Consider the following 13,188-nt stretch of genomic DNA (forward strand, 5'->3'; position numbering starts at 1 on the left):
ATCATTTTTCCCTGTAGATACTGGAGCTTTGGTATTTTCTTACTGATTTCTGAAAATTCTTTGAATATCAAGGATTCTAATCCTTATATTAGTTGCAAATGTTTTTGCTACTTTATTATTTCCATTTTATTTCACTTATATTGTATTTTTACATATAGAAGTGTTGCTTTTCATTTTTCTTTCAATAAATGATTGTTGAGAGCTAATTTCCTCCCTGCAACTAGATATTGGAGATACAATAATGAATAAAATATTAAAAAGTCTTGACCTTCAGAAATTTAAAGTCTCTTAGCGAAGACTGGCCTTAAATAAACATGTTTTTAGTCTTTTCTTAGTGAGCTCTCCATTAAGTTTCTTTTAAGCTCAAAGAAACTTCCCAATACAAAAATTTAGAAACATTTATTTCTTTTCCCTCTAGATTGCTTTAATAGTTTGATTCATTAAAGTTAATTTTTTAACTTTGGAATTTGTTTAAATGGATGGTATGAAGTGAAATCCCAAATTGTTTCTTTCATAAACAACAAACTAATGTATTGAGTCCTCTCTCCCTTCTCTCAAGTCTTTGATGCTGCTTTAATCATTTGTTAAGTTCTTATATCTCACTGGGTCTGTTTCTAGGCTGTCAGTTCTATTCAGCTGATAATCTAATTTTCTAATCTTCCCTTAAATTCCTTTTCTCTTACTCTTTTATTTATAACTCATCTTCATTGCTATTATAAAGACAATCTACTTCACCTTCTCTTTGTACTTCCAAAGAATAACAAAAACACAACAAAAGATAATCTAAACATAATGTATTTTTTCTTTAGTTCAGTTAATACTCTAGGAATTTTTATTACCTCACTACCACCATTTTGAATATTTTTTTAAATTAAGGATGGGAAAATACTAGATATACAGGATCCTGATAAATAAAATGCAAAGTAATAGATTTACTGAGTTTCTGTTTGTGAAATGAATACATACAGATATATGTCAGTTAAGTATGTATAAGGGCTGATCCAAAAGACGAAAAGAGATCAAAGAATAGTTAACGTAGAATTTCTGTAGTTTCAGACAGTACTTCTGAGTTTTTGATGGCTGAAAACCTGGTGAAAGCTTCAGTGCCTGAGGATGAAATTCTAACTGTCATGAATAGCAAGCAGCTGCAGAAACCAAATCTGGCTTTAAATAAGACCCAGCGATTCAACATCTGTGCACTATCAGCTGAAGAACAGAAGATCCTACAATCCCTAAATCGTCTCAATGAAAGGTTACACTTACTGTAAGTATGGAAAAACACCTTTTGAAAGAAATGTTCTATTTTGCACTTAAACAATTTTAATTTAAAAGTTGAAAATAAAAATGCAAAATGTGTCCAGATTATCATCTACTTAAATCAAGTATGTAATAATTAGAAATATATTTGAATATACCATACTGTTTCAAGTATACTATACTCATGTCATTTATGATGATGCCAGTTTCTTGGGCAGGCTTAACTGTCTTTTATAATGTATGAATACACTTCCATTTCAGCAATGTGACAAGCCAGCTATCTACTGACCATCCATCAAAAACAACCTCAAATTCTGGATTAAGCTCTTTAAAAATCTTAAATATAGCAATAAGCTGGTAGGACTATAAGAAATTCCTAAGACCAGGAACTGAATATAGATAAGAACCCAGAAAGATAAGGAGAGTGCTGCAGCTAGCCTTTGTCTTGAGGACGTTTACAAAGAGTGAAATTGAGTTTTGCTTTTCGTCACCTCACAGAAAAAAGGGAACAGGAAACAAAATCCAGGGTCTACTCAAGATGAGTAGTCTCGTAGAAGATCCTCCCAGCCTCAAGTGGGGTTTCCCAAAGCGCTACAACCTACACAAACATACATACACACACACACACACACACACACACACTCACACTCACAGAAGGGAAAAAAGCTTGCATATCTTGAACTTCAGTATGGAGCAGATGAAGGTACTGGGACAGACACAGCAAACTTTGTTGATTGCCCCCAGGGCACAGGTGAAAACTTACTGAGGGTAGGGAAAAGGTAAAAGAAAAAAACTTCTACTCCTGGGGGAGGAGCAAGAAATAGGCATGGGCCCAGATTATTAGAGATATCCTGCTATTGGAGGAGGGGCACAAAATTCTCTTGCACAAAACCTGCCAAGAAGACAAGGCAAAGTTGACTGCCAAGGGAGGGAGAAGCAGGATGACTAAGAAGGTACAGAGGACATGCCTAAGCCTGAGGCTGGACCAGGACAATCTAAAAACTCTCCTACTTCCCAACCATGAGGCTGGCAATTACTAAGTAACAAGCAATAGAAATCTGCTGGAAGAGAGGCAAGAGCATAGTGAGAGCCTCCTTCTATTGTGCAGACACCAAGAGTGGAGCAGGAACATTGAAGGAAACAAACCTCCATGACCCCAGCAGAAGCACAAAATAACACTGGAATAGTTTGAAACCAGTGATGTACTGAAAGGTAACCATGACAACAACAAAACCCAAACCCAGCTAAGTTGATTGACTACACACACACACACACACACACACCCCAATTGCCTAGCAGAAGAGGCATGTCCATTTCCAGGCACAAATATATACCTCAGTATACGCTATTCTAAACATGAAGTTCAACATTCAATCAAAAATTATGAGACAGGGACTGGCCCCATGGCGTAGTGGTCAAGTTCACATGCTCCACTTTGGCAGTTTGGAGTTCATGGGTTTGGATCCCGGGCACAAAACTACACACCGCTCATCAAGCCATGCTGTGGCAGTGTCCCACATACAAAATAGAGGTAGACTGGCATAGATGTTAGCTCAGCAACAATCTTCCTCCAGCAAAAAGAGGAAGATTGGCAACAGATGTTAGCTCAGGGCTAACCTTCCTCACACACAAAAAAATTGTGAGACACACAAAAAAAGCAAGGAAAAAAATTCACTGTCAAGGGACAAAACAATCAACAAATTGAGACACAGAAATGATCCAGATGTTGGAACTATCAGTTAATTTTAAATAACTATTACTAATATCTTAAAGGTTATAGTGGAAAAGGTGGACAACATGGGAGAGAGAGACAACATGCATGAGCAGATGGGGAATTTCAGCAGAGAGATGGAAACTTTAAGAAAGAGTCAAATAGAAATCTGAGAAATAAAAACACTGTAACAGAATTGAAAAATGTTTTCTGTGGGCTTATCAGTAGACTCAACAGGGCTAAGGAAACAATCAGTGAATTTGAAGATAGGTAATAAAAAATTTCCAAACTGAAACACCAAGAGAGAAAACAAAAAAATGACAGAAAAAAACCAGGACAGAGGATCTAAGAACTGTGGACAATATAAAGCAGTCTAACAAACACATAATTGGAATCCCAGTGTGAGAAATTGCAGCCCTTTTTGCTGGGAGAAGGAACGACCAATTTCATAAGAAGCTGGATTTAGGCACAGCCCCTCTCTTATGAGGTGAAAACCTGTTCTTGGTTCCAAGATAGCACACTGACGGAAAAGCTATAAAGAATGTGAGGGGTCATTTTCAGAAAAGCTGTTTGTCACTTCATATTGGAATAATTAGATACCAAATATAAAGAGATTAAATTGAACTGGCACCAAATACCATACATAAAAACCAGTTCCAAAGTGATTAAAAATTAAATGTGAAAGAAAATATATAAAGCTTTTAGGAGATAACATAAGAAAATTTTTTCTAACTTCAGGGTAAGGAAAGATTTCTCAAGTAGAGCACAAGGAACATAATCCATGTGGCTGTAATAAAATTGCAAATTTCTCTTCATACCAAAACATCACTAAAAAAATGAAAAGACACACCACAAATGAGAGAAATTGTTTATAATACATAGAATAAAGGACTCATTCAAAATATATAAAGAACTCCTGTAGATCAATAAGAAAAAAAGACAACTCGTTAGAAAAACAGGGAGGAAAAACACTTGAACAGAAACTTCACAACGAAGAAAATACAAATGACAATAAACATTAATAGATATTCAACATCATTAGTAACAGGGAAATGCACATTAAAACAATAAGATAGTTGTATACTCATCAGAAAGAGATAAGTTTAAAAGCCTGGCAATGCTCAGTGTTGGTAAAGACGTGCAGCAATCAGAGTTCTTGTACAATGCTGGTGGGAGTGCAAACTGGGGCTACCTCTTAAGGAAATGTTTTGTCACCACCTAACAAATTGAACATGAACATACCCTACAACCCAACAATTTCACTTCTACATGCATACCCTAGAGAAAACCCTGCACATGTGCATCAGGAGACATGTATAAGTATATAGAGATCATCCTTGTTTATAATAGCCAAAAATTGAAAACATCTATACATGGTATATTTATGTGCTAGAATACTATCCAGCAAGGAAAATGACAAACTACAGCTATACACGTCATCATGGATGAATCTAAATAATGTATAATTTTGAGCAAATTATGGCAAATCGCAGGGGAATATGAAGTTCAGAAACAGGCAAAACTAAACAATATTATTTGGGGGTTGTATTTATATATGTTAAAACTATAAATAAACAAAGTCAGTATAGCGGGTTACCTCTGTGGGCAAGGGAAAGGAGTGGAATCCACCGGCTATGTGGAGGCGAGGAGCTCCAGGAAGCTTCTAAAGTAGTGACAATGTTCAAATTTCTTAATCTGGGCAATTACACAGACATTAGCTTTATTATGATTAATTAAAATATGCATATATTTCTCATGTTAATTTCAAAATTAAATTTTAAAATAATATATTAATAAAAGGCAAGGTGCTACAACCACAAAAGTAGCATAAAACTAAAGCTGTAAGTTTAAGATGTAAAATTATGAGATAAAGAGTAAAAACTTCAAGGCAGCTTTTTGGGGAAGGCTTTTTTATTCTATTAGGTACTTCCACATATTTCAATCAATGCTTCGTGTAAAAGGTTCTGCCTGAATCTTGTTTTATTTTGCCCAGACCCTTGCTATTATACTCACAAAAACCTAAACATTGAAAAGGCAAAAGTTGACCAAATTACTCAACGTTTTTCTGCCTTTAGTGAAAATAAACATCTCCTCGTCCTTCTTGAGATGCTCCATCAGTGAAATTCATTTTTGGTTTAAAAAAAGAAGAAAAATAAAAAAGGAAAGAAAGAAAACCTAGCATTTGAACAAAGATTGTTATAGAGTAGTCAAAGTACTAGGAATTCTTTTTTATCAACATAAGTTTTATGTAACTGTTTTTAATCAAATTACATAAAGACTGTTTCTGGGGACAATAGAAAAAAGTCTCGCACTCAACTTTGAATATTTTAACACAGCCGAATTTAATATGTGATTCTTTAGTCATTCGTCTCTTTCAATATACATAACTAAATTATTTTGTATCATGGTATAATTATTTCAGATGTACAAGAAACTATTTGCAAAAATCCACGCATCAAAAATACCTTACAAATAACATCACTTCCGGTAAGTATTTTAAGAATTTTTTTCTCTTATTTTAAGAAACTTCATGATTTTTGTGTGTAAGAATCCTGTATTGATATTAATTTTTCTTGAGATTGACTTTTAGAGAGTTTTTCTCCCCAATAAATGTTCAACTATAAGATGTTTTATTAGAATCAAACAAATATCCTCTCATTTAAAAAAATCACAATATGAAGATTTTTACATCCAGAGTATTTCATCAGTCATGGGAACAGAAGCAGCCATCAGTGCACTACTCTTCAAATAATTTTAGATATGTAGCCTAACTGGATAATTGTTAAGAAATTTACATTGCTAATGATCCCATCCTTGCCCATATCCCTTTCAGAGTTCAAAACTAGACATTACTATTTTGATTTTTTTTTTTTTTTGCCTTGGCACTGGATTCTGGTAAAGATACACATATAAATGAAAAACAGTCATTGCATTCAGGAATTTTCAGTCTAACAGGGAGAAAGATACACATGGATAGGATATACAAATAACTGAAATACAAAGTAAGATAAGAGGATCTGAGGCACAGTCTTAGGAAATCACAGAAGGAAGACATCACATCTGGCTAGAGGTGATCAGGAGACATTCCGGTCATAGAAAGGGCACCCTCAAACAACGACACTACCTGTTCTCTCGCAATCCACAATTGAGGTGTGCAACAAAGAAATGTTTTGTTAGAGAATTAATTGGATGCTTGCTCAATTGTTTCTCATCAAGTGCCCTCAGTTCTGAAATCTTGACAGGAAAAAGCAATATTATGCAAATACACTTCATTTCTTGTTTGCTTTTATCTAAATAAAGTTATACATTTCTTACCCGTGTTTCAGAGTTTTGCTATACTCTGGGTACAGTAATGAATAATCGTTAGTAAGAAAGAGGCTGTCCCTGCCCTCATGAAGCTTGTTGTTTACTCTGAGCACATGGTTCCTAGAAGCGACCTTTTTGGTGTGGCTTTTTTTTTTTTTTTTTTTCCTGAGGAAGATTAGCCCTGAGCTAACTACTGCCAATCCTCCTCTTTTTGCTGAGGAAGCCTGGCCCTGAGCTAACATCCATGCCCATCTTCCTCTACTTTATATGTGGGACACATACCACAGCATGGCTTGGTAAGCAGTGCCATGTCTGCACCCGGGATCCGAACCGGCAAACCCAGGGCCGCCGAAGCAGGACGTGCACACTTAACCGCTGCGACACCTGGCCAGCATCTGGTGTGGCATTTTTGAAGCTGTGATTGTTAAGCACAACTCTTGGCAATGGTCACTGTGACTCCTGATACATGTTTTCATGGTTATTTTTTGCATGCTAGTTTGGCTTCTTGCTCAATTTTTCATCTCCACCGATTTAGCGAGTTAAGTAATTTTTGCAGTGCTAATTTTTCTTTCTCTGAATTTTGACTGTGACAATTTTCTGTCATTTATGACATTTATGATTCTTATTTCCCCTTAGCGATATAATACCTTTTAGTGACTGAGATCACTCTTCTGTACACTTCAACTCAACCTGAAAACAGTGTACTAACCACAACACAACTAACTGAGCAAGAATTGTAAATACTACTCACTAAGGAGAAAAAGTTACTAATCAGCAAATTACTCTGTTATCACATGGGTGCGCCATGTCATTATATTCCCAGAGTATCTGACTAGTAACTGAAAAGTTAATGGTGTGGATTAGGGCCGATTGGTAGGCTTAAAATCATTTTTATCTTACATCTTTTTCATTCTTTATGACAGTTAGTAACCATTAGTTTTCCTCAGGTCTTTCAACTCCAAAGATGTTACTCTTCCTTATTTTAACATCACTAACATGGGTCAGAAACCTTCCATTTATTTTCAGGGAAAATGGTAAAAAAAAGAAAACCCACAAAATTACTGCCTGTTTAAATAGCTGGCATCAAAATTACCCATCTCCCTTCTCCATCAAAACTGTTTCATTTGCCATACTCTGCATGTGGATTTGAGCATTTTATTCCTGTTTCCTCTTGTTTCTGCTATCTTTATTTTATGCTATTTTACCCTTCACTTGGATTCACCCGTCGTTAACATTTTGCCATGCTTGCTTTATATGATGGATGGATGCATGGATGGATGGATGAATAGATAAATGCATGGACAGATGGACAGATGGGAGAAAGAAAGAAGGAAGGAAAGAAAGAAAGAAACAAGAAAGAAGGGAAGGAGGGGAGGAGAAGAGAAAATAAATACAATACAATAAAGATACATACATACACATATACAAACATACATTTTAATGGTGATTCTTCCTCCCTAAAAACTTCAGTATACATGTTCTTCTAAGAACAGAACTTCTCCTACATAACCACAATACCAACATCACCTCCAAGAAATTGAATATTGGTAAAATATTATCTGATATGTACTCCATATTCCAAATCCCTAAGCTGTCTGAAAAAACTATTTTGTTTCTCTGATCCAGGATCCAACCCAGGATTACGCATTGAATATTGTTGTCAAGTCTTTTAATCTAGAAAAGTCTCCACTCTTTTTCAATCTTTCATGCACATTGATAGTTTTGAAGATTCCAGGCCAGTTTTCTTGCTGAATATCCCATGATCTGGATTTGTCCAATTGTTTTCTCATTGGATTCAGGTTAACATTTATGGTGGGTGACAAGTTTCAAAGTTTATGTTTTTATGGCCTGTTTGTTTTCTTTTTATCACCTGGGTTTATTTCTACCTATATCTTGCCTTCAAGTCTTCTATTTAGCTGCCTACAATTTATTTTGACTCCAGAAAACAGATGTCCAACCTGTTAAAGTTATGTTTAAAGCAAGAATAGATAGGTACTGAGTCCGGCCTAGTGGTGTAGTGGTTAAGTTTGTGCACTCTGCTTCAGCAGCCCGGGGTTTGCAGGTTTGGATCCTGGCCGCAGACCTAGCACTGCTGCTCAAGCCATGCTGTGGGGCATCCTGCATAAAATAGAAAAAGATTGGCACTGATTTTAGCTCAGCAACAATCTTCCTCAAGCAAAAAGAAGAGGATTGGCAACACATGTTAGCTGCGAGCCAATCTTCCTCACACACAGACAAAAAAGAATAGATAGGCACTTAGTGCCTCCCCTGGAAATAAAGTATATGGACTTTAGATATATTTTAATCTTTTAAAAGCTTTCAAAATTGGTTTCTAGATCTCCATTGCATTTCAAATAAGTAAAATCATTTAATATGTAACTTCTAGAAAGGCAATATATAACCATATTCCTACACTTTCTGTATACATGACAGAAGAGACCACCAAAACTATATTGTATACACCAGGACAGTTGTGGTATGCCCTAGTTCTAGTCAATAGGAGTTTTTCTAAAAGGAGATTTCCATCTCTTTCCATCTCCAAACAATGATGAAACTACCTATTTGGGAGTGTTTGTTGTTTTAGAGATGTTGCAGGTAAGCTTTTTTTATTAATGTTTTTATTTCATCTTACATTTCAGATCCAATGTTTTCATACCCATATGAACGTACAAGAATTTTTTAATTATAACGTGTCAAATAATATATGTCTAGCTTTATAATTTACATGTATTATATAGTTAATTCAGGAATTAATTTCTCAGCCTAGCAACGTCAATTATATAATAAATCTACCAGGTACCCCAATACTGAAAACTCAAATGCCATTGGCTTAAGGTTTGAGAATTGATGTTTAATTACCACAAATTATATATCTCTTTGGAAAAGTCACCAACTGGGTGAAGTTTATATATTAATTCACTACCACCCACCCCACACATGCATGTTTTTCTTGTTGTTGCTTTTCGCTTATTTCCCCCATTCTATTGTCCTTTGGGTTTCTTTTCCCCCACAGTGCTTGGTGGTATTGATTTGGGTTTCTCTCAGGCAAGGAACTAATACGTTTATTCATGCTAAGGTGTTTAGCATGAATTTTAAAAGATGATTTGTCATTTTTAAAAATCATTTTAAAGGACTTAAAGCCATTTAAATCGTTTAAAAAACAGTATCTGGAGAGAAAATAGTGAATTTCTAATAAGGGGATTTCAAACACTGTAACACTTGAATGAGAGGAATAATTTGGAGCAGGAAAGCCTTCTCAGTATCTCTCATAGCGCAGGCAATCAGCTACCATTGCTTAGAGCAAGTGCTGTTCTGAGACTTCAGAAGAAAGAAATTCACCCCACCCTTTCCTGTGTCCCTTCGACGAACACTCCTGATCATCTTAATAATAATAGTATCTAACCCACAGATGGCGTGTGAAGATACACTATGAAGATTGTGTGAGATAATCACCCATGTAAAACACTTACCACAGTGCCTGTAACATAGTACATGCTAAATATGTGTTAGGTTGCATTATTTTTATTGCCACTGTTGCGGTCATCTTAGCTGTTTAAATTATCTCAAAAAAATGTAACATTCCTGAAAGTGGGATTTATATGCAAAGCGTAACTTTCCCTTCTAAAAGGTAGGAATTATTCTAACAACAATTTGTAGTCCCACTTGCCTTTCCTCTTACAGTGTGAATCTTCCGTTCCAGCCAAACACGCTTAATATATTGTCCATCGTTTGCAATACTCTGTTTCTGCCTCCATGTTTTTCTCATGCTTTGTTTATGTTCATGCCCAGTTCCCAACTGCACTGTACCTTTGCTCTACTTTCCAAATCCAGCTCATCTGAGCACCAACTTAATGTCATTTCCACCATGAAGCCTTCCGTAACCAATCCAACCTTCCTCGGAAGGGTCACTGTGGTATCTTTAGTTTTGTGCTTGTACCCCATAGGCATTTTTGTTAGTTGTCTTTGTACATTAATAATCTTCTTTGGAACTATATTCTTGAGGTTATTTTTCACTTATATTTGTCTAATACATAGAAGCTAGTACGTACTAAATATTTTAAAATATCGGTTGAGTCTTTATGATTTTTTTATACGTGGTCTTTGAATATATAAATTGTTTCTCCTTTTCAGACTGCAATAAAATGCAGTGATTTGCTCAATCCTGAAAGTTTTTTTTAATATTCTGAAGCAAGACTTTATACTCCATCAAAATACCTCTGTTTCTGGAGTTCTTCCAAAGCCCTTTAATGAGTGTTAACATTGAATCAATTAGTACTCTTTAGTGGCAACTGAACATTGTTGAGATGTAATTAGAGAGAAGAAAGGAAACACATTTACTGGGCTTCTATCATCAAAAAGTACTGTGCCAAATGGTTTCACACATGTTCTCTTGTTTAATCTTCTAAGTTAGGGATGTCAAATAATTTGCTCAAGCCTTAGAACTGTTCAGTGGCAGATCCAAGATTTATATTTTCCCCTTTTCTCCCCAAAATCTGTTCTATATTTTATAGTACTTATTTCAATTAATGACACAATCATCCACCAAATCTCCCAGACAGAAATTTGTGTCTCATCCGCCTTCTCATTCCCCCACACCCCTAGTCAATAAATCCTCCCAGTTATACTTACTAAATGCATCTCATATCCATCCACTCCTCTCCATTCCTGCTGACAGTGTCTTAGTTCAGGAATTCATTGTGTCTCATCTGAACCATTTCAACAGCCTCCAGGTTTGCTCTCTCCATATCATCACCACCAGGGTAATATTTATAAAACACGAATATGAACATATCACTCTCCTGCTTAAAACCCAACCTCAGTAGTTACCCATCACCAAAAAGATAAAATTGCAACTCCAGAGAACGGCATTCAACACCTTTCCACCTTCACCTCCAGTTGCTCCCCCGCTCATAACTTACACTGCTGAGTAACAAGCAGGTCTCTCTGGAACTCCTTGCATTCTTCCAGGGCCCATATTACTCCTACTGCCTCAAGGACTTGCTCTCCAAATGCCTCTCTCCCACTTACTCTTTAATACTTGACTTCAGTGTCATCCCCGCTAGGAAGGCTTATTCAGTTCAAGCTTTGTCCTGTCTAAAATTTAGAATTTCCTTCTTTTGGCAACCAAAGCAGCCTAATTTTTTCTTTTGTAAAAGTTATCATATTGGTCTCTTTTTATTCATTGAACAGAGATTGCCTGAGTTCTTACCATGTGTCAGGCACTCTGCTAGGGCTGGGACTGGAAAGAGAAAACATTTTCCTGTCCTCAAGTAGCTTGCATTCCAATAGAGACAACATGCAAACAGTATAGTGTAGTGGGGTTGCTGCAAACCATCCTCAAGATACCTGCCATGATTTTCAGTGGAAAAACTGAATCTTAGAAGCAGAATTTTCACTTTGGAGTATTATATTTACGTTTTAAAATAAAATAAATTTAATGAATTTTTAACAATTATCCTCCCAAGCGACTTATTTCTTTAGCCCAATATATGTTAATCTGCTCCTAGGGTGTTAGATGGGCTCCAAGTGCTTCCTGTAGAAAATAAAATTATTAAATTTTGCCTATTTACAGAGCAAATTATGATGAAAAGCACCTCTGAATCACATCTTACCAATAGCAAAGAGCGAAGATTATGAATTATTATAATTACTAGGATGCCTTACATAAAGTGGTACTTGTTATGTTGAGATTGATGTATATGTGGCATTTGAGAATTTGAATTATAAGTTTAGTCTTATTAAAATCTGTAATCTGTAAGGCCATTTACCTGTTAAAGTCTATGAATACTACAGTAAAAGAATATTCTGAAATTATGTTACAGAACAGCCAGCCAAGGGCCAGTCTCTCTCGTGATGTCGGACCCAGACTGCAGAGGCGACACTGACTAAGCACAACAGCAACTGTGAAATGGAATCATTATCTTCGAGAATCTTGTGTAAATATATAATACAGTTCTGCATTTGTTAATGACTTAAAACACTGTCACCACAAAATAAAGGTAAATCATAATATGGGTAATGGAGATAAATTGACTAGTTTACGTTTATGCTACAAATTCTACTTCATTATGTATTTTATTGTTAAATACATTTTTAATGAATGGAAATACTTTATTGTTTTTAATGAGCATGCTACTGGAAATAAATTCATTATATTTAAAAATACAACAGAGGATATTTTGTTATTCAAATTATGTATTAACTATAGTTGTGAAGCTTTGTTTTTCTGTAATTCCTAATAAATTCTATTAAATTTTTGTACAATGATGTAAAAAGTTTATGACTAATAATATCCCATATATATAGTAAAGCTGTTTATTTAGGGCTTTGAAGGACCTCTGTACTTTGGAGATGTTACCAAAAGGTCTTGTTCTCAATTTTGCATGTTCAGAAATTAAAGTTATCACTTTATCCACGGGTAATTGGTCTCTAAAGAACTGACTATACTAGCAAAGCTCATGAGGTAAATGGTAAATATAAGAAATAAACTGCAATCCCAACTGGATTACTTGAATTGCCTGATCAATATGTTCTTTTCCCATTAGGATTGTCTGCTGGGGAAACCAGGTTTATATTAGAAACAAAGCCAAAAGTTGCATGATCATAAAATAAAAAATTTCATAGAATTACTATAGTCTCAAACATATTTTTATTTTCCCTCAATTATTTCTACGTCAGGCTCTCCTCACATCTCATCTGGTCTATTTCAAGCTGAATTTCTTACCTCTGGCACCAATAAAGCTGCTAGAATGGCATTTCTAAAGTGCGAGTGAAATGGCCAGAGTGAAAATCTATCATATCAATCCCATCTTAAAACTTACACTGTGGGGCCAGCCCCGTGGCCAAGTGGTCAAGTTCGCAGGCTCCGCTTCAGGGGCCCAGGGTCTCACCAGTTCGAATCCCGGGCACGGACA

At 35.6% G+C, this 13,188-nt stretch overlaps 1 protein-coding gene across 7 annotated transcripts in view; it reads left to right on the forward strand.

The window, feature by feature from the left end:
- The window catches only part of CEP126 (centrosomal protein 126), a 71,005-nt gene extending 58,101 nt beyond the window's left edge, over window positions 1-12,904 (forward strand). For 3 of the 7 annotated variants that reach the window (XR_002809029.2, XR_011440428.1, XR_011440429.1), the window contains 4 exons: window positions 1,051-1,264; window positions 5,391-5,455; window positions 7,901-8,086; window positions 12,097-12,904. Coding sequence is in view for 1 of the 7 variants with exons in the window: in XM_014741343.3 (XP_014596829.2) it covers window positions 1,051-1,264; window positions 5,391-5,455; window positions 12,097-12,128 (311 nt within the window). In the remaining 6 variants the exon portion in view is untranslated. The remainder of the gene's footprint in view (window positions 1-1,050; window positions 1,265-5,390; window positions 5,456-7,900; window positions 8,087-12,096) is intronic. The other 4 variants (XR_011440426.1, XR_011440425.1, XM_014741343.3 and 1 more) reach the window with 2 other exon arrangements.
- The last annotated feature ends 284 nt before the right edge of the window (window positions 12,905-13,188 follow it).

This window comes from Equus caballus, chromosome 7 (genome assembly GCF_041296265.1).
Source record: "Equus caballus isolate H_3958 breed thoroughbred chromosome 7, TB-T2T, whole genome shotgun sequence".
NCBI classification, from domain to species: domain Eukaryota; kingdom Metazoa; phylum Chordata; class Mammalia; order Perissodactyla; family Equidae; genus Equus; species Equus caballus.